Source organism: Gallus gallus, chromosome Z, assembly GCF_016699485.2.
Source record: "Gallus gallus isolate bGalGal1 chromosome Z, bGalGal1.mat.broiler.GRCg7b, whole genome shotgun sequence".
In the NCBI taxonomy this organism is placed as follows: domain Eukaryota; kingdom Metazoa; phylum Chordata; class Aves; order Galliformes; family Phasianidae; genus Gallus; species Gallus gallus.
Window position 1 is genome coordinate 41034903 of NC_052572.1, and position 18707 is coordinate 41053609.

Here is an 18707-nt window from a genome sequence, read left to right on the forward strand (position 1 = left end):
CCTGTTTCTTGCATTTCATCATGACAGCAAAGTAATTGAACATCATGTTGGGAAGGGAATTTTATCCCTACTCCTGTGGAGGCTCAGCTCTGGCCTCAGTCAAGAGAAGTGGAGACAGCATGGCAGGGCCTTGTATCTGCAGCTTTAACTGTTTGAAACTGATTTAGTTTCATAGATTTTAAACTGATGTTTATTGCATTTATAGATGTTCAGGAGGGAAGTCCTCTTGAATCCCTGACAGCATTTAATTATGATTGTAATTATAAAATGTCTCTGATCTCTAGGGAACATGAAAGGATCAATAGAGTATGAGACAGCTGAAGAACAGAAAGCTCTTCATTGGTTATTTCTATCCATGTTTCCCTCCCTTCCTGCCCCTCAACCTACAGCTGCTCTTCCTGCTGTTGGAGATATGAGGGGAAAAATTAGTAGAGTGTTGAAAAATAAGTGTAGCAGCAGTGCTTGTGACTATCAAATGATCTGTGTACTTACAAGATAGCATGACTTGCACTGGTTGCTGAAAACGAAAGGAGAAGGTTTGCAAATTGTATATTAGAAGTAGTAATGTAAAAGCACCAACATCACTAAAGATGAGGTTGCTCATCATAATCCAGACGGAAGGTTCTAGCACAAAATTGACTGCTGTATGTAAAACTTCTGCTTTTCTGAAGTATTTGTACATTGCCATGTATTTGTAGTACCACAGGAATTAATATGCTGAGTTTTTCTTTAACAATTATCATTTTCTTCATTCTTAGAGAGATTTTCTGAGTGATTACTTTTAATAGCTAATAATAACTAATAATAATATCATAGCATTTAGATCAGGATGTAAAGTTTATCAGAAGTCAGCCATATTCAATTTTTGGGTTCTGGTTTAAACTTTTCTAACTTCATTAGAACTTGCTCATAACTTTGCTCTGCTTAAAGCTTAGTTTTGATTTCTGTTCTCTATGTTGTTTCCACTTGCCCATGACTTTTACTGGATAAGTTTCTTAGGAGAGAAAGTTGGTAGCCCCTAGATAAGAATGATTTTTTAAAAAAGGATTAAAAAAAAAGATTAGTTGAGTAATGTGCTGGTGTGCTGACATCCTGCATCGACTTCTGTATGAGAGTAGCATACAGATGATAGATTGAATGATTCCTCCACTATAATGTAAAGTCAGAGGGATCCTAGTGCCCTTTCTACACTGTACAACCAGAATAACCCAACCTTTATAGAACCATTACATCTCTGGTATATTTCCTTCTGCTAAAATTCTCCATATTGAAGCAAGGTAATAGCTGGGATTTAAATGTACAGAAGTAAAGCTGTTAAAAGCAGAATTCTTCTCCTATATAAAAAAAAATCTCCCAGGGAGATTTCAGCATTTCAAAATTACTTTCTGCTTTAAAATCAGAATCTAAGTTTCAGATGAGAACACTTAATTCAGTTTTGTTTCAAGATGAAACACTGAAGTGGGAAAGCTGCCCATCATTAATAAAATTGAAATAATTTGCTATATTTAAATGAAAAAAATAATTTGGCAAATATTTCAAAATTGTCTGTAAGCTTTTTTGGATTGTATTTTGTGGGGAAAGATTTTTTCAATTTCAAACATGGAATTTCATTATTTTAGAAAGCGACAACAGTAACATAAAACATTATCTTTCTGCAGAATCTTTTACATCATTAGCACTTTTCAGTCACACTTTTTTTTGGCTTTATGCTGTCAAAATCAAAATTCTGCATGTCTTTCCTTGTATGCAATTGATATTAGTTATGTTTTCCTTCATTCCTACACTTCTTTCCATTAATATTCTTGTCGAAATCATCTGGGAGAGAAAGGGACTCCAAAAGAGAAAGGTGGTTGTGTTTTACTGAAAGAAATGTCCAACTATCCCAAACATTATGGAATAACGGGTGAAACTCCACTGAAGTCAATGGAGCTTTAAATATTGGCACCAACTGAAAATTTGTCCCGTAGAGTGCAATTGCGTTGTTACATCTTGAATGCTTCTCATTCTCATGACAGAAGTCAGTGAAGAAGACTCTTTTCAAGCACTTACGCATTTATTATTTTAAAAATCCATTTCCTCGAAGAGGTCAAAAGCTCTTCTCATCTCCATAGTGAGCCCATGGGAATTTTGGCGTTCTAGAGTACAGCAGGTATCCAACTGCGTTAAAATGTTAATGCTGTTTTTTTTTTTTAACCATGCTGTGGTTTTGTCATGAATCAAAAGTAGTGGAATTTAATTATTTTTTGATTGGAAGGAAAAAAATACCAGCTGAAAAAATGTCACATTAAAATCGGATTACTTCCAATTAATCTATAAAAGACATTCCCCTTCTGAAAAACCCATAAACCCAGTTGCTTTGTATCACCGGTGTGATGCTATAGTACTATTTTTGTACTCTGCTTCTAGCAGTCTTTTTTAATTTTTTTTGTGTGTGTGTGTGTAATACATGCAGTAAGCAGATTGCACATCTCCTCTAATAGATGAATTTTTTTTCTTGTTTGACTATTTAGCAACCTTGCGTATGTTGATATTTTTTCATTAAGAGCACAGAACAACATAATTATTTGTTATTGTTCAAGTTCGTTATTTTAGAGCCCCAAGACCCAAACAACACCTCTCCGTGCAAAGTACTGTGAGATTCTGCAGATTACCCTTCCTGAAGAGCTTTTGAGCTGAGGCTCCCATACCTTGCAGCATGGTGGTTGTTCTGTGGGCAGATTATAAGCCTGAGCCATGTTCACTAAATTCTAGAGATTTAATGCCTTGACCCTCTCATGCAGGAAATCTGTGGCCTGGAGAGGAAGCCAGATCTCCTGCATGGTGGTATGGCTCCCTCGGCTCCTGACCCATCTGTCCTCCTCTCTAGTATATTGTTAGCCTCCAGTGCAGACAAGTCTGCCCGAGGAATTTTCCATTGAGTTCTGCTGTTGATGAGTTTCTTTCTCACCAATAGGTGGAAACTGACAGCCCGGTTTCTCAGGTGACACAAGGAACGGTTCTGCCATCCCAAATGAGGCAGGAAGAAACTGTACCATAGCAACTGACAAAGACGTTGAAGCACATTACACTTTCTCTGCTTGTTGCAACCTGTGCTTTGATGCAACAGGACATCAGAAAAGCGAAGATTTGTGTTTTTGTTTTGTTTTGTTTTTCTTTTGCTTACTTATTTCTTTGGCCAGGATAGTGATTGCTTTAACTGGTGCTGCTTGATCATAAAGAATTTATTGCAAAATTGTGTAACCTTTCCACATCCATCTCCAAGGTCTGTGCCAGAGCCTGTGTTCTGGCATGCACTGCCATGCTATAGCTGGGGAGGGTGAGGGAACTGCATCTGCAAACTTCCATGAGATCACAAGCTTTTGAAACTGTAGGATCACTAACCAGATAGGATGCAGAAATATTTCCAACAGGGTAGCAGCTATGTAATATGTGGCATTAAAATAAAGCTGAGTCATTAAGAAGTAGTAATAAATAAGCCAGCAAAAGTTGCTGTCTGTTTTTTCTAAGCACACCCAAAATGAGATTGTCTAATGTAACAGAAAAAAAATCACTATGCAGAAACTAGTGGCTGTGGCACTGGTTTGGATACAGCCAAATTTCTGCTGTACTAGGAACAGCATTTAGTCAAAATTTTGTATGAAATCTCAAAGGGAAGTCTTTGAAGGGCAGATGTTTGGCTTGTTCCATAGCAGCTGTAGCAGGCTGTTGAAGATGAAGAAATCTGAATTAACAGGACCTAAAATGCTTAAGTGCGAAAATAGGAAGAAATCTGATTAGCCTTACTAATCAGCTGAGGTCTGGAGATTCCCCTTCTGTTGAGCTGGAGCAGTTCAGTCATCTTCCCTTTCTTTCTGGAGTCTATTCTTCACCCTACCAATACTTCACCTCTCCCTTGTGTCCCTTTTCAAGCCCATGGACAGTTCAGGCTTGTGCTTCTCATGGGAATCAGTAAACTCCATGATCCTCCTCTCCACTGTATCTGCAGACACAAATTACCAGGTGGAAGCTGCAGAGTGCAGCACATCTGTTACACATGTGCTCTGTTTTCATACACATTCATTGCTTGTCTGATTAGAAGGACTATATTCCTGAGGTAAAATGGACTTCCTTTCTGTGAGACTTCATGCTGCATGCTCCCCTAGATGGCAGTGGCAAGCCTGTCACTGATATGGAGACGTTGTGTGGGACTCCTGTAGACCTGGGCTTGAGTTAAAAACTGTTTACTGGAGCAAGTGTCATTACAGCTGTTCATAGCTATGGCTTTTAGCATGCTTCATATGTGAAAACATCATACTCTGTGCAGCAGCAGGGGTAATGAAGGTTCTCTAACCACCATAGCTACTGTAACTAACTTATAACTGGGTTAATTATAAGCAAAAAGACTTTTTAAAATACTCTGAATTTAAGAGATTTTTCTCAGTGATATGGTTTGTATGCTAAGCTAGAATAGACCTCATTAAGATGCAGCTTACCATTTTCCCCAACTTACACAACTGGCATTTCTGATGAATGTTTGGCACAATATGAAGTAAAATCATTCCAGTAACTCCTGTTCAGAAATCTTAATTGGTTTACACTTATGGAGGTGTGGAAAGAAATCAAGAGTAAGTAGTTTTTAAGTGTTGGTTGTGGTATGTTAATCTCTGAAGGCCTGTTTATTTTTATGTGGAATAGTACTTTAAAGGCTAACAACATACATACTGGAGTAAGAAAAGAATTAGGGCAGTCAGAAGAGCAGCAGACATCATATATTTTCTTCCATTTGTGTTGTCATTGTGTTTGTTTGTTTTGTCTTGTTTTAATTAGAGGATGCTCTGGGTTTCTTTATTGCTTTCTTCAGTAGCTTCTCTTTGTGACAGATAATTTAGAATGATCCACTGAGTTTCCCAGTTTACATTTTGTGAGTGAGAGCAGAGTTGGTTTCATGACTTACAAGGTAACACTGAAGACAGTGGAAGGGAAACAGTGCTGTTGTAAAATCCTTTTTCTGAATGTATTTTTTTTCTTTCTAGCTTCCTTTATTTTTGAGTGTGTTTTAATGCATCTGAACTTTGAGGTCAGAATCAGATGTCTGTAAAAATAAAAGAAAGTATTCATTGCATTCTTCTCTAGATTTTAAAATAAGACAGCTGTGAGGAGTTCCTAACATTGTTTTCAAAACACTGGTGTAAAACACACACACTTCATAGCTTTGTGACACTGCCCAAATAGAAAGAAATTCATCTTCAGAAAAAAATACTATGAGGCAGCTAGGTAAGCACTTTTGGTCTTATTTTGTAGGTTGGGAAAACAGTGATGAAGGGATTCACTCAGAAGAAGTGTCTTAAAGTTGTTTGCTGAAGCCCTCATGGCAAATACCTTTCCATTTCTACGTGTGTCTGTTGAGGTTTCAGAAGTAAACAGTGTTGCCTCTGTAGTTTCTCTGTAAGGAAAAATGCAAATCAGTATGGTTATTTTTGCAGTTAGAGCCTGTTATATTTTTAGAATGTGTGGCTGGATTACCATTCTCATACAGAAGAAAATGTTAAAAGGGAAGAACAAATGTGGTGGAAGCAGTGGTGAAAACAACACACTTGCCTTTAAGTTAATTGTGATTTTTATGTAGAAAAGGGTTCTGGCCATTTGGGAAGAATACAGGAAAATTGCTGGGGCATGTAGGGATGCAACAAGGAAGGCTAAGTCTCACTTAGAATTAAATCTGATGAGGGAGGTCAAGGAGGACAAGAAAGGCTTCTGTATGTCAGTAGCAAAAGGAAGACCAGTGAAAGTGTGGGCCTGATGCTGAATGAAGTGGGTGCCCTGTTAACAGAGGATACTAAGAAGACAGAGTTACTGAGTACCTTCTTTGCTTCTGTACTTACTACTAAGACTGCCCCTCAGAAATCCCAGACCCTGGAAATAAGAGATTCTGGGGAAGGGAGTGCTTTGTTTTGGTTGAGAAGGATCTGGCTAGAGATTGTCTAGGCAAATTTGATGCATACACATCCATGGGCCCCCGTGGAATGCATCCATGAGTGCTGAGGGAGCAGGCAGAAAAGAGGCCAAGCCACACTCAGTCATCTTTGAAAGGTGATTATGAAGAATAGGAAAGGTGCATGAGGACTGGAGGAAAGCCAGTGTCACTCTAGTCTTCAGAAAAGCAATTAGGAAGGCTTGGGAAACTACAGGCCAGTCAGCCTCATCTCCATCCCTGGGAAAGTGGTGGAACAGCTTATTCTGAATATCATCTCCAAGCAAGTAAAAGAGAAAATCGAGTATTCAACTTGAATTCACCAGGTGGAAATCATACTTTACTTATTTGGCAGCCTTCTATCGTGTCAAAACTGGGGGGGGGGGGGGGGGGGGGAGGATAGATGAAGGGAGAGTAGTGGATTCTGTATACCTTGACTTTTGCAAGGCTTTTGACACTGTTTCCCATAACGTCCTTGTAGGTAAGCTTAGGAAATGTGGGATAGATGAATGGACGGCTGAGGTGGACTGAGAACTGACTTGCTGGCAGAACTCAGAGGATTATATCAGCAGCACGGAGTCCAGTTGGAGGCCTGTAGTTAGCAGTTCTCCTAAAGTGTCAGTACTGGCTGTGGTCTTGTTCAACATCTTCATCAGTGAGCTAGATGAGGGTATAGAATGCACCCTCAGCAAGTGTGCCGATGATATGAAGCTGGAGGGGCTAATGCACCAGAAGGCCACTCAGCAAGACCTGGACAGACTGGAGAGCAGGGCATAAAGGAGGTTCAGCAAGAGCAAGTGCAGAGACCTACACCCAGAGGGGAATAATCATATGCACCAGCACAGGATAGGGGCTGACCTGCTGAAAAGGAACTCTGCAAAGAAGAACCTCAGTGTCCTGGTGGACAACAGGTTGGCCATGAGCCAACAGTGTGCCCCTATGGCCATGAAGGTCAATGGTATCTGAGGTGCATTAAAAAAAGCATGGCCAGCTGGGCAAGGCAGGTGATCCTCCCTCTCAATATTGCCCTCGTGAGGTAGTTCCGGGCTCCCCAGTTCAAGAATGACAGGGAACTTGTAGAGAAGGAGGGTCACAACAATGACACTTTCCTGTGCAATATGCTGTAGGGAACCTGCTTTAGGAGGTGGATTGGACTAGATGATTTCCAGAGCTCCCTCCCAGTCCCTATGGTTCCTGTAGATCCTTACAGATCTCGTATGTGGGAAGATGTTGGGAAAAGTAGCCAATAAACCTTGGAAGTGATCTGTAGTTGATTATGTTAGTTTCTGACTCTTTTCTCTATAAAATTCTGTCTAGAAGAGCAGATTAGAAAAACTCTGACCTGGAAACTGCTGGAGGACCATTTTATTGATGCTGGGCTACCAAAAGCCAAGCATCACAGCTGCCTAACTGGCTTACAACCAAGTCCTTCTCAAGAGCAACACCCTACCCTCTTGCTGGTGGTGGTCTTGCAGGAGGCAATGATTAGTTGACACTGGTTGTGAAGCAGTCTATTAATCTTCTCTGGTGACATCCTGACTGTGGGGTTGATCAGTAACTTACGCTTTGTGTATCTGAGTTTTAGTTCAGTCCAGGCAGCACATGTACCAACAGTCAACACCCGTTTCCTTAGCTGCATGTGCCAGTTCTGAGCAACTAGAGAGAAAAATCCAGCTGTGACATTGAGACAGAAAAGTTCGCTGCTGACATTGAAAATTATGGTAATTTTTAATACTTTTTGTACTGATAAGCATGTAGAGTATTCTTCATTACAGATGAATAAGTGTAGCAGCCATTTGCGTTGGTTACTGCTGCTCAAAATGTTTACCATGTTCATGAATACATAAGCAACTAGTACTTACTGCTCTGTGAGAGAACTTGAACTTCAGAAAGAACAGGAGAAAAAAACTAACATTATGTCTGACTTCTTGCTGTGCAGACTACAATTTCTTTAAACTGTTCCGTAATATCTTGGTTTATAGCAGTTGAAACACAACAGACTTGCTTTTTTTAAAAGCAACAGTCACAGAGAAGCTAAGTGAGAAAAGAACTTTTCTGGCCAATGCATTTTGGTTTCTCGCAGAGGTGCCCAGGATTAACATTTGCATTCACTTCAGGATGCATGTATTACAGAAGATTCAACTGTAAGTACTTTCCAAGAATAAAGAGCACAAGGGGAAAGGTAATTGTGATTTATGCTGACATCTATTAAGCTTTTATAGAAGATCACATGTGTGTACTAGCTATCACCATAAAATTAACTGGTACTAATTGGTCAAATCTGCCAACTCAGTCTGCTTGTGAGTGTAACACTCTTTTTTAGGTCATGTTCATTATACTGGCAGAGTATGTCAGACCCTGAATAAAGTTCATTCAGCCATTTTTGATGTTCTTATTCTTGTTGCTCTACTATGTGTGTGTGCTGCCATCAGTGAGAGTTCACATCTCTGCAAAGACTGAGTCTGTGTGCTTTGGGAGATATGTGTCTCAGGTATCTGCCTAGTGGTCTCTTCTCCAGCAACAGTGGGCTGTGGGAGTGCACCCTTTGACTGAACCTCGCCTGGTGTTTTCCTCTTTCTTGGAAACTGACAGGAACAAAATGTTCAAATATGTTCCTTTTTTTTTTTTTTTTTTTTTTTTTTTTCCCTTTTGAGTCATGGAAGTAAGGGAAAAAAAATAAAAACAAAAACAGAAAAAGGCTGTAACTGAGTTCATTATTGTGTGATAAATCAACCAGTAAACTTCCATGCATTTTGCTGTATTTGGGCAGCTCCTGTTCCTTAGTGACAGCTGCTTGGCTTAGCACACTGTAATTATCAACTCAAAAACAAGACACTTTTAGGTGCTGAAATTGTAATGGCAGAGACTGAACTTGTCTTCAACCTCCTCATGGGCCACAGCTTTAAAAGATCCCATTTAGTGTGTACTTGATTGTGTTGTTGCATTTGATACTAGGCTCTGACAGTTCATTAACACAGTAGACCCTTTAGGAAGCTGTTACCCTAAAGAAGTACAGGTCTTTGTTTTTCATTAGCTGCTGATGTATCGTACAGTGCTGTTTGGTTAATGCATCTGTGTTCACTTTCTCTAAAATAAAGTTTTTTTAATATATGGAAGGGAATTTTGTACGTTTGTGAAACTTTTCAAAGTCCTTATTTAAACATAAGGAAACTGGCTGAGAAGCAGACCTGCTAACCTGTTGGATGTAGTTAAACTGAGCGCTCTCTGCTCCTACTTTATGTCCCATGCCTCCCTCTCTTTGGTTGCTGGATGGACAGAGGGGCTACGTGTCAACAAGATGACTGATTCCTGCTGTCAGCAGCCACAAGGACATACAGGGCATGAGGTTACCTTTGATCTGCTAACAGGACAACGGTTTCTACTCTGTGCAGGCTATTTGTGAGGGAGTGTGTGTGTAGAGCAGACTTCATCTCCCTCAACAAACTTGTTTTGACAAAGAAAGAGTCTTTTTTGTTGGTCTGAAATGCGGGAAAATATAATTTTATCTGACAGATAACAATATCCAGAGCTCAAGTAAATGGAAGGAGACTTCTCATGCTCTTTGCTAGGCCTGTTAGATAGATCTGTTAGATCTCATGTTACATGAAAATAACATGCAGATCCAGAAGGGGAGAAAAGAAAATACAACACTTTTTTTTATATCTGGGAAGTCCTGTTGCTCCCAGTGTCAAGTGACATCATTTCTCACTGTAACCACAAGACAGATTGTTTATCCTACTAGGACAATTAGAACAGGCACCTACCCTACTGCTACTGAAAGATGCTATGATGTGTTCTCAAATTCTACTGGGCTATGGTTTAGTGTAATTTGCAGAGTAGTTCCAGGTAGCACCGCCACTGTTTATTTATTAAATGTATAAATAAATAAATTTATTTATTATCTTGCATAATTCAAGAGGCATGCCACAGTCTCATTCCCATCCATCCTAAGATTTGGGGAGATTTACACACCCCAGAGAAGGATGAGACATTACACAGTCTTCAGAAACGTCCTGACTTTTACACACATTTTATGGCCTCAGTCCTTCCGAGGACAGAAGGGAAGGGCCAGGTCAGCAGAGGATGTGACGCGTGGTCTGGGGTAGGTTTGAAAATTTAAGCATGTATTGTATTTGTGTTGATACAAAGGAAGTTTTTTTTTTTCCCACAGAGAACATGCAACAAGATAAAAGAAAAATGATATTTTCTTTGCAGTCCTAATCCTGAAAAACCTTAATTATGTTCTGTCTTGCAAATCCTCTTTGACTTCATTTGAAAGACCTGTAAGTGAGAACTTGTAGGGCCTTTTTTTGAAACTATTATGATGTAGTAATCTTCAGACTGCTTTGTGGCTGTAGTTGAGCTCTCTAACCCAGGAGTAAAAATGAGTTTTCTGGGTGTACTTTGCATGCATATGCTCCTAGTTATAACTGCCTTTCTTATCAGTAAGGATGGAAGTTCTGAAACTGTGACAGAGGCCAACGAGGAAAAGCCATCTGGAGATGTAAGCCGCTGTAGATGGCACACCCTAGCCAAGAGGTGTACCAGCCTGTCAGTGAAAGTAAAGCAGAACAACAGTAGCCTTGCTGAGGAAGGACTAAATGCTGAACTGAAGAACTGAAGGACTATACATCTGTAAGAGACAATAACCTGCTTTCTATATCTGTCCACCTTTTAAGATGGTTCTGCTTGTCTCTCCCATTGTGTGGGGTTTTCAGGCAAGATAATGGTCAGTGCTAGCCCGTCTGTGACCCCAGATGGAGGAGGAGAAGAGCAAAATGAAGTTCTTTTCTTTTCAAGTGTATAGGAAAAGTCTATATTTTTCTCTTTTTCCTGCTGATTGTTTTTTTTTTTTTTCTTGATAAATAATGGGGAAATCTGATCAAAGGGCAAGGATGATTCCTTCTCTTATTTGTTTACCTTTCTTGACATCATTGTGTCTTTTGTGAAATATCCAAAATTCTTATTTTAAAATGCAATTACAGTGTTTGACAGCTACATGGGGTGAAAAGCAAGAAAAGGGGGCATGCACAGAGCTGTAAGCATGAGTAGTCAAGTGGCCTCAAAGCCTTGACTATGTGCAATTCAGTTGATGAGTAAACCTTCCACTGAGGGAAGAGTTTACCTCAGCTAGTCCAAAGAAATCAAAGCATGGGTGTGCCTAAGATTAAACTTTCCTCATGGAAAGCCATACAATATCATGCAGCCTGACAGAACTCTGACAGGAGCTCTGAAGCTGGAAAAAATTACTAGAAAATGTGTAAACTGTATTGTTTAAAGGCAATGTATAAGAGACTGAATTTTGTTGTGCTCCTGTGATATCTTCTCTATTGTTTTCATTTCCTTCCTTGCACAATTAGCTGTAACAGAGCAGTCTTACCCATCCAAGATGGCAAGATCAGGTGCTGTGATTTCTTTCAGTAAAATAATACAGCAAAAGGTGATAATTAAGTCTGTTTTAATAGTTAACTCTTCTGTCCCCTCAAAGGGGACAGAATTTGGGACTGTGAGCCAAACATACAGTTTACTCTTGCATTGGACTGAAAGCTGGATTTGGTTTTCACATTTCTTTTTCAGAGGCCAAAAGTAAAACCCTTCTATTCCCCCCCATATTAAGATACTTAATGATTTTCTTTTCCTTTTAAAATAAGAAGAGAAAAGTAAAGCAGTGAAGCGTGCATCAAAAATGAGGCAATCTCCTTTGAATTGCACCTTTAAGCCCACTTAGTCAAAACTTGAATGTGGCTCAGCCCTTGAGTGTGTGATGTTTCTTTCAGGTCCTGCTTCTCAGACTGGCATCTTGGGATGCTTTTCAAATTATGCTGGTTTCTGAAAAAAAAAGAGGTAGAAAAGAGTTAATGCTTTGAAGACGGTATGTTTATTAGCACTTCTCCCATGCAAGCATCTATTGTACAAGATATGCTCCATGGTACTTTCCTATCCTTTGCTGAGTGCTTCTTTTCCTGTAGCTCAAAAGACCCATAAAGATTAGTGTCGTGCTGTGGGAAAGGATTTCCTGGTCTGAGCTAAGAGAAGGGTGGTAGTGGTGAGATCACTCTCTCCAGCTAATTTAAACATATAAGGCAGACAAAATTTGCCACAATAAAATAATACTGGCAGACATTTTATACTGCAACTCCTGCACAGTAGTTTTTAAGTTTTGTTATCAGTAACTTTTGGGGAGAACTGCCTTGAGATTGGCATTTAGAAATTAAGTGCATGTGCATCTGCAAAGGTAGAGTTTGGTCAGAAATGCAGCACAGTTTTCTGCTTAGAGCTGATTTGCAGTACTGTGCTGAAAAGCTGTTAGTAAGTAGGAAGAAGCATACAGAGAAAAAAACAATGTGAAAAATACTGTCTATTTTGAACGTACTCCGACAAATTCAGTTATTCTAACATATTCCATTTGTTTCAGAACATAACTTGTCAAATCCATATTTAATACATATTTTTACATTGAAATAAAAAAATAATGCCAGGGTACTGAGGCTTGAGGGCCTTGCATACCTTAGTTCCTGTAAGGTAAAACTCATGCCTGGAAAAGCTGTCAATTTCATTATTCTTGTTTTTCTGAAGGGTGAATTTAGCTCATAAGCCTCATGCACTTAAAACCATGATAGCATTGTTATTATAACTTACTACTAAGTAGTTTTTATTTGGTTATAAGGATGAACTTGAATATGGCATTCTATCTCTCTGTAGGGTACTGAGAGGATTTTGGCTAAATAAGAAGTTTCTGTTGACTCAGAAGTCAAATAGAAACCCGCAAAAGTCAGCAAACACATGATTTTCAGCCAGTGAAGTGTCATGATAGCTACAGCAAAATGATTTTATTCTGCACAAGAGCTGTGGTGTCCCAGGCCCTTTGGGAAGGACTGCTACGTGGATACCATCCCAGGAGCTGCAGTGTTGCATCACAAGGAGAAACCTAATTCCCAGTAAAGACAATGGAAACCCTGGGATTCAAAGTAGAAGGCCTGTGAGGATTTTAGTTGTAAACAAAGCCACTGAAAGGTTAAGCTACAGCAGTCACAGATTTATTGGGTTTATCATCAGATACATCTCCTGACAGGAAATTCCTGGGGATTATGTCATTCTAGTGAGTGCTTATAGTTTTTTTTGTAAGTGTCTCCAGCTCTTCTTCCAAGGAAGACTGCAGCCCATGGAATTGCCTCCTTCAGCTTGCCCATTAAATAACTAAAAGTCTGGGAAAGTCACTGATAGCTGTGCAAACTGCTTCAGAAGCCATGTTTGTAGTGGTAAAGTAGAAAGATCTGAGTGTCCCTCTGACCTCATAGTTCCTCTGTGGATCATTTACGTCCTATTTCCTATGTCCTGTACTGGCATCTCAGATTTGCATTAGAGTACATAAGAAGCAGGTTTTCTGTTGGATTATTTTAATCTCATTAAAGAGATGATTTGTGTCTCAAATGTAGACTATATACATGTAAACTGACTGCTTGTTTGTTTGCACTTTTGAGAACTGGATATTGATCTTGCGTGAGGATTTGTTGCTGCCATATGGTAATAATTAAACAGCAGCACCACACAAAAATGTATATAGAATGATAAGTAATAATTGTGGTATTGGTTAAGCACATCAAATAATCAGAAATATATTCTCAGTACTGAGCTTATTTCTACATACAAGCAGCTCTGACAGGCAAGTTGTTTTTTTATTTCATTTTATTTTATACCGTTGGTGGTTATTACTGCCACATTATGATAATGTTAGAGAGTAGATATCTCAGTGTGCCAAAATTTCTACTCTGCCAATAGCATACAGGGCTATAGTGATGCTGCTGCTGCAGAATCCGAAGGTCATTGGACTAGACTTGCTGTCTGCTGTCTGTAGTGATTTTGTATCTTCCTGCTATGTGATTCTCTCTGAAATTCCACCCTACCTTTTATGTGAATGACAAATGCTGTACAAATTCGGTATACAATCTGAGCAATTATTCAGCCATTTACATCTTTTTTTTTTCTAGAAATATCTTAGAAAGACCTGAGTTGTAGTGATTGCAAGAAAAATGATGGGAGTAGATAATGAAGAAACTTTGTAAAATGTCTTTCTGTGACAACTCATGTCACATCACAAATCTTATCTGCTGCTGCCTTTTTCTCATGCAATTGTAAATATGTCTATAATATTACCTTGTCTGGTTATCTGACATCTTGAAGATCCTTTTTGTCTTCTCTAGACACCTTGCACAACAGACATTATCAGTATGTTCCACATATATACCACTAGTGAAATTTTTAACTGTATCCTGGAAAGGACACTTAGCAGGTGACTTAGGTGGGCATGAAACACTATGGAATCTTCTAGTGTTGGTAGTTCATTGAGCAGTGAGGATGGAGCCTGATTGCTATGGCTCTTACTGTCCATCATGCAGTGAATTTCTGATGCGGCCCCTCCGTAAGTATAGAGATCTCTCTTTCACTCAGTTGTTTTCGTAAGGTATGTGAAACTATATATGAAATTCGCACTTGTGTTACTGCAGCTGAGCAAGGTGTTTACACTGTGACACATATTCATTCATGTATGTCACATAACTTTGTAATTTTTGCACTTTTTAGGAAACATAGACTGAAAAGGACTAGTGTGATTTTTTACGTACAAAAGGAGCTGATTTTAAGCTTATTTCAGAACTCAGTAGAAAGTGATACAAGAATGTGTCTTCTAGTACAGATAAAAAAAAAAAAACCACACACACACAACTGGAAACATCTATATTTTTAAAGGAGATTGAAAATTATTCCACAGAAGAGCCATAAAAATGACTGTCAAACTAGAAAAAATGCTTATCTGACAGGGGCTTCCATTTCTTCGCCTTACCAATAGCAAGAATAGTACTGATATTTTGTAAAGTCTCCTGAAAATCAAGGGAGGTAGATACAAGTCAGACAAGCTAAAAATCAAGAGAAAAAAAGAAGGTCTGCATTTTTATTAGCAATGAAAATGATTACACATTAGGGCAAGTGAATAGCTCAGACATCCTAATAAAGATTGGCACATCTCCTTTCCGACGGTATTTTCCTGCCAAGAACAAGTCATTTAAATAGGTGGTATGCTCCATGCTGTGCAGAAGGTCAGCTTAGGTGGTGCAGTGGTCATGTGCAGTTGCAAAGTGTTCAGACCTATCCTAAGTAACCAAGGGAAAAACATTTTTATTCTCTCACACCATTTCGCTGTTTAATTACATGCAGAATCTTTTTAATAATTTATGCTGTTGAATGTCCTCCTGTCTGTCTGAAATCAGCCACATCCAGCTCAGTGAATTCAATGTGGTGCGGTGATTCTGAGCTGCCCATATTGCTTGGACCCACTCCAGAATGTTCTGTGATCCTCTCTGTTCAGCCTCACTATCAAACGTTGGTTGCCTGGGGACTGAAATCCCATGCCTGCAGATAGTGTTTGCAGGATAAGGCCTCAATGCATCATTTACAATGTGACATGCAGTTTGTTAGTGTCTGAGATACCGTAAGTCCAATTCTCCTTGTGGAAGGCCTCTGGGACCTTGAGAAGAAAACTATTCTGTAGTTTTCTTTCTTGCCAGCCCATTCCCCACAGTCATCCAGGAAAGCCTGCTGCCTCTTTGGGCAAGGCTTTATAGACATTATTTAACTCTGTAGCTTCTTTTCAGCATTTACCCTTGTTTAGTTTGCATAGTCGCACTTCATATTTTAGGTTTCCTTTTCCTCTTAAGTGTTTCAACTTAGCTTAATGTAATGTATTTTTACAGTAATCAAACAAGATCTTTTAAACGAGGGATGACATGGTTTTGAAAGCACAGATGGCAGCTCAAGTGCAATCACCATTTAGAGTGAAAAGAGGAAAATACATAACCACCCTTTGAGTATTTGTTTATCTTTGCCTGCGAGAAAATGTTCTGAGACCACTTCTTTGGTAATTCAGTTATGCCACCTCTTTGGCCAAATTCTATGCTGTTTCTTCGATATAAATCCAGGGTAATCTCTTGGACTTCAGTGGAAATGATTTGCTTTATCCTGATATTAACTGAAAGCAGATTTTGACTTGCATTTTTCAGTGTATCTCCTCCTGGAATCTCCTCTTACTGAATAAAGTGTCATAACGGCTGCGACTCTGAGTGTGCTAAATGGATTTTTCCCCTAGTTTATATTTTTATCACATCATATGTGTTTGATTTACTTACATTGTTCTTGTATTTAATCTGTGCCCATTTAGTCACATTTACTGTCATTCTTCATTTGTTCAGTAACTTTGTTCAGTTTAGAAAGGTAACAGCGATTGATAGAGCGCGACAAGTTGTGAATATACTCTGAGCAAAGCTCTTCTGTGGCTTGCAGTGTTTTGCTTTTGACAGTTTGATATAGGACAGGTTGTTTATTCAAATGCTTGGTTTATGTCAGAGCATTTAGCAGCTGTGAGTTTACTATGGGGCGATACTTGATATGCTTCTTATTTATTTTTACACTACTGTTTGTGGACTCTTCCAGGAACTTGACAAAAGTCTTCTTACTGCTAGGGCAGTAGTGGTGTTTGGTGTTCAAAGTGGGGAGGACCTGAGCAGTATCTAGAAAGTCAGATGTGGTCATTACCAAGTTTCTGGTAGCTGCGAAGAGAAAGAAATGAAAGACCTCCCTCCCCTCTGCAGACACAGGGCTTTGCTTCTGATGTCAATAGGGCAGAATTTCAGCTCTGCTCTGCTATCAAAGCTGATGGGCTTTGTGGACATTCTGAGGTGATGACAGTGGTAGTATGGAACTGAATTTCTTGGCTGCATGGTCTTGCACAGTCTCCTGGCTGCTACCACCACCAGCTGAATGTGCCTAGTCTGATGGCATCATGGCCCTCTCACAGCAGCCAGAAGCTGGCATGGCTGCCCAAGCACCTTGTTCTCCCCAGCATTGGGGTACCAGAGGAGAGCCAAGCAGTGTTTGCTGCTCTGGCACCAGGCTCCCTTCGTGAGCATTTTACAAGTTCTTGCGTGTCCTCCACAGCTCAGGGTGAGGGATGTAGGAGTTTCTCTCAGTGGGACTGTGGACCCACTCTCCAAATGCTGTCAACATTGGTGGGAACAGGAAGTGCCCTTTCTTCTTGCTGCTAGTATTAACAGCATCCCATTTTCCATCTTGTAGTAATGGGGCAGGGTTGTTTCTGAGTTAATGATCACCTGGTTTGGAACAGGCATGTGGCCAAGCAGAGGATCAGGAGGTTGGCTACATATGAATATATCCCACATTGTTCACAACGGTCAGTCCTGGTCTCTGCAGTTAAGAGGTTAATGGGAGATTTGTGCTTTGGCAGAGGGTGGCCTGATGCCTGTGCAGTGGTATTCACTCCATTGCATTTAGGATTTGAGTTGCAAATAGGCTCTGTCCAAGCAGGATTGAATTTCATTTTTTGCGAAAGCAGCTAAGTGTGCTTAGGTTAAATGGGTCAGTAGATGCTGGCTGTTTTGCACAATTTCAGCAAAAAAAGCTGTCCACTCTGTTTAGTAGACCAGTTAAACTGACCTTGCAGATTCTTTATTTAGGTGAAACATTCTGAATTGATAGTGTAAAGTACAAAATTTGGTAGTCTTTTAAATATTAAATCTTTTAATGGAAGCCTGTATTGGAAGGAGAATGTGAAATGAGATGAACAGAAGTGCTCAAGGACTTTAATGTCTGAATCAATTGCTTCTGGGCAGCATTCCACTAAGGCTCTGTCCATGATACTGACTAAAACCTTTGTCCATCTTCTATTTCTCTTACTTCAGAGCAATATTGTAATACATGTTTGTGAGAATGAAATATAAATCTTAAAGTAACTATGGTACAGCACACAGAGAGAAAGCAGATGAAAAGGTGTGCACAGAGAGTAAGTTGGATTTATTTGAAAGGGGGCACATTTTGTCTCCCTGAGTTAGGTTAATTTTAAAACGTTTTCTTCCAAGAGTTTTTGACTCTGGATGAGACAGTTAAGCTGTTGTTAGAGGTACAGCACTAGAAAAGATATGAGAAAGGTTTCTTATGGTTCCCAATTCCTTCATGTTTTTCAAAAAACAAACAAGAAAATATCACAACAGCATTGACTATTCAGTATGCTCTACAGCAGTCTTCAAAACACAGTGATACGTAAGATTTTCCCAGGTGATTCTCAACATCTTCTTGCCCAGGCAATGCACTACTCCCCAAATATAAATATATTTAAGTGAATCTTTTTTGACAACGCATTAATAAATCATGCATGGGCACACTATTCTTTCCACTACATGCAGTGTGTTCTACAGGCAGACCTTTCTCCAACTATCTGTAAGCATGTGACCTTAGCTTTCCAGCTCATTTTGTCTTCTGTTTTGTCTTTTCTTTGCAGTTGTTCAGCACATCAAGCGCCACAATATTGTTCTCAAAAGAGAACTGGGAGAAGGAGCCTTTGGAAAAGTGTTTCTGGCAGAATGTTACAACCTCTGTCCCGAACAGGACAAGATCTTGGTAGCAGTGAAGGTAGAGTCTAAGATTTCCATCATTAATTCATGGTTGCATGTTTTATTTGTAAATGACCGTATTTGCCTTTTCTGTAGCCCAGTATAACTCCTTTGATATATGTGGGAGGGTTCACAAGGCTAATGGAGTGTTAAGAGAATACGATACTTGATCTTGCTGTGGATTATAAAATAAAAGCTGAATTTCATAAGAAAAAAAAGGGAAAAAGAGATGGTGTCACAAAAGGGCAAAATCTTTTATCATTTATTTAAAATATGATTAGTGAAAAATAATGCCTGAGCTA

At 39.4% G+C, this 18707-nt stretch overlaps 1 protein-coding gene across 4 annotated transcripts in view; it reads left to right on the forward strand.

Annotated features, from left to right (window-relative positions):
• The window catches only part of NTRK2 (neurotrophic receptor tyrosine kinase 2), a 210252-nt gene that overhangs the window by 138228 nt on the left and 53317 nt on the right, over nt 1-18707 (forward strand). For 2 of the 4 annotated variants that reach the window (XM_015280249.4, NM_205231.2), the window contains one exon: nt 18294-18424. In XM_015280249.4, the coding sequence (XP_015135735.2) occupies nt 18294-18424 (131 nt within the window). Of the gene's footprint in view, nt 1-2953; nt 8333-18293; nt 18425-18707 lie in introns of those variants that run through there. The other 2 variants (XM_015280253.4, XM_025144684.3) reach the window with 1 other exon arrangement.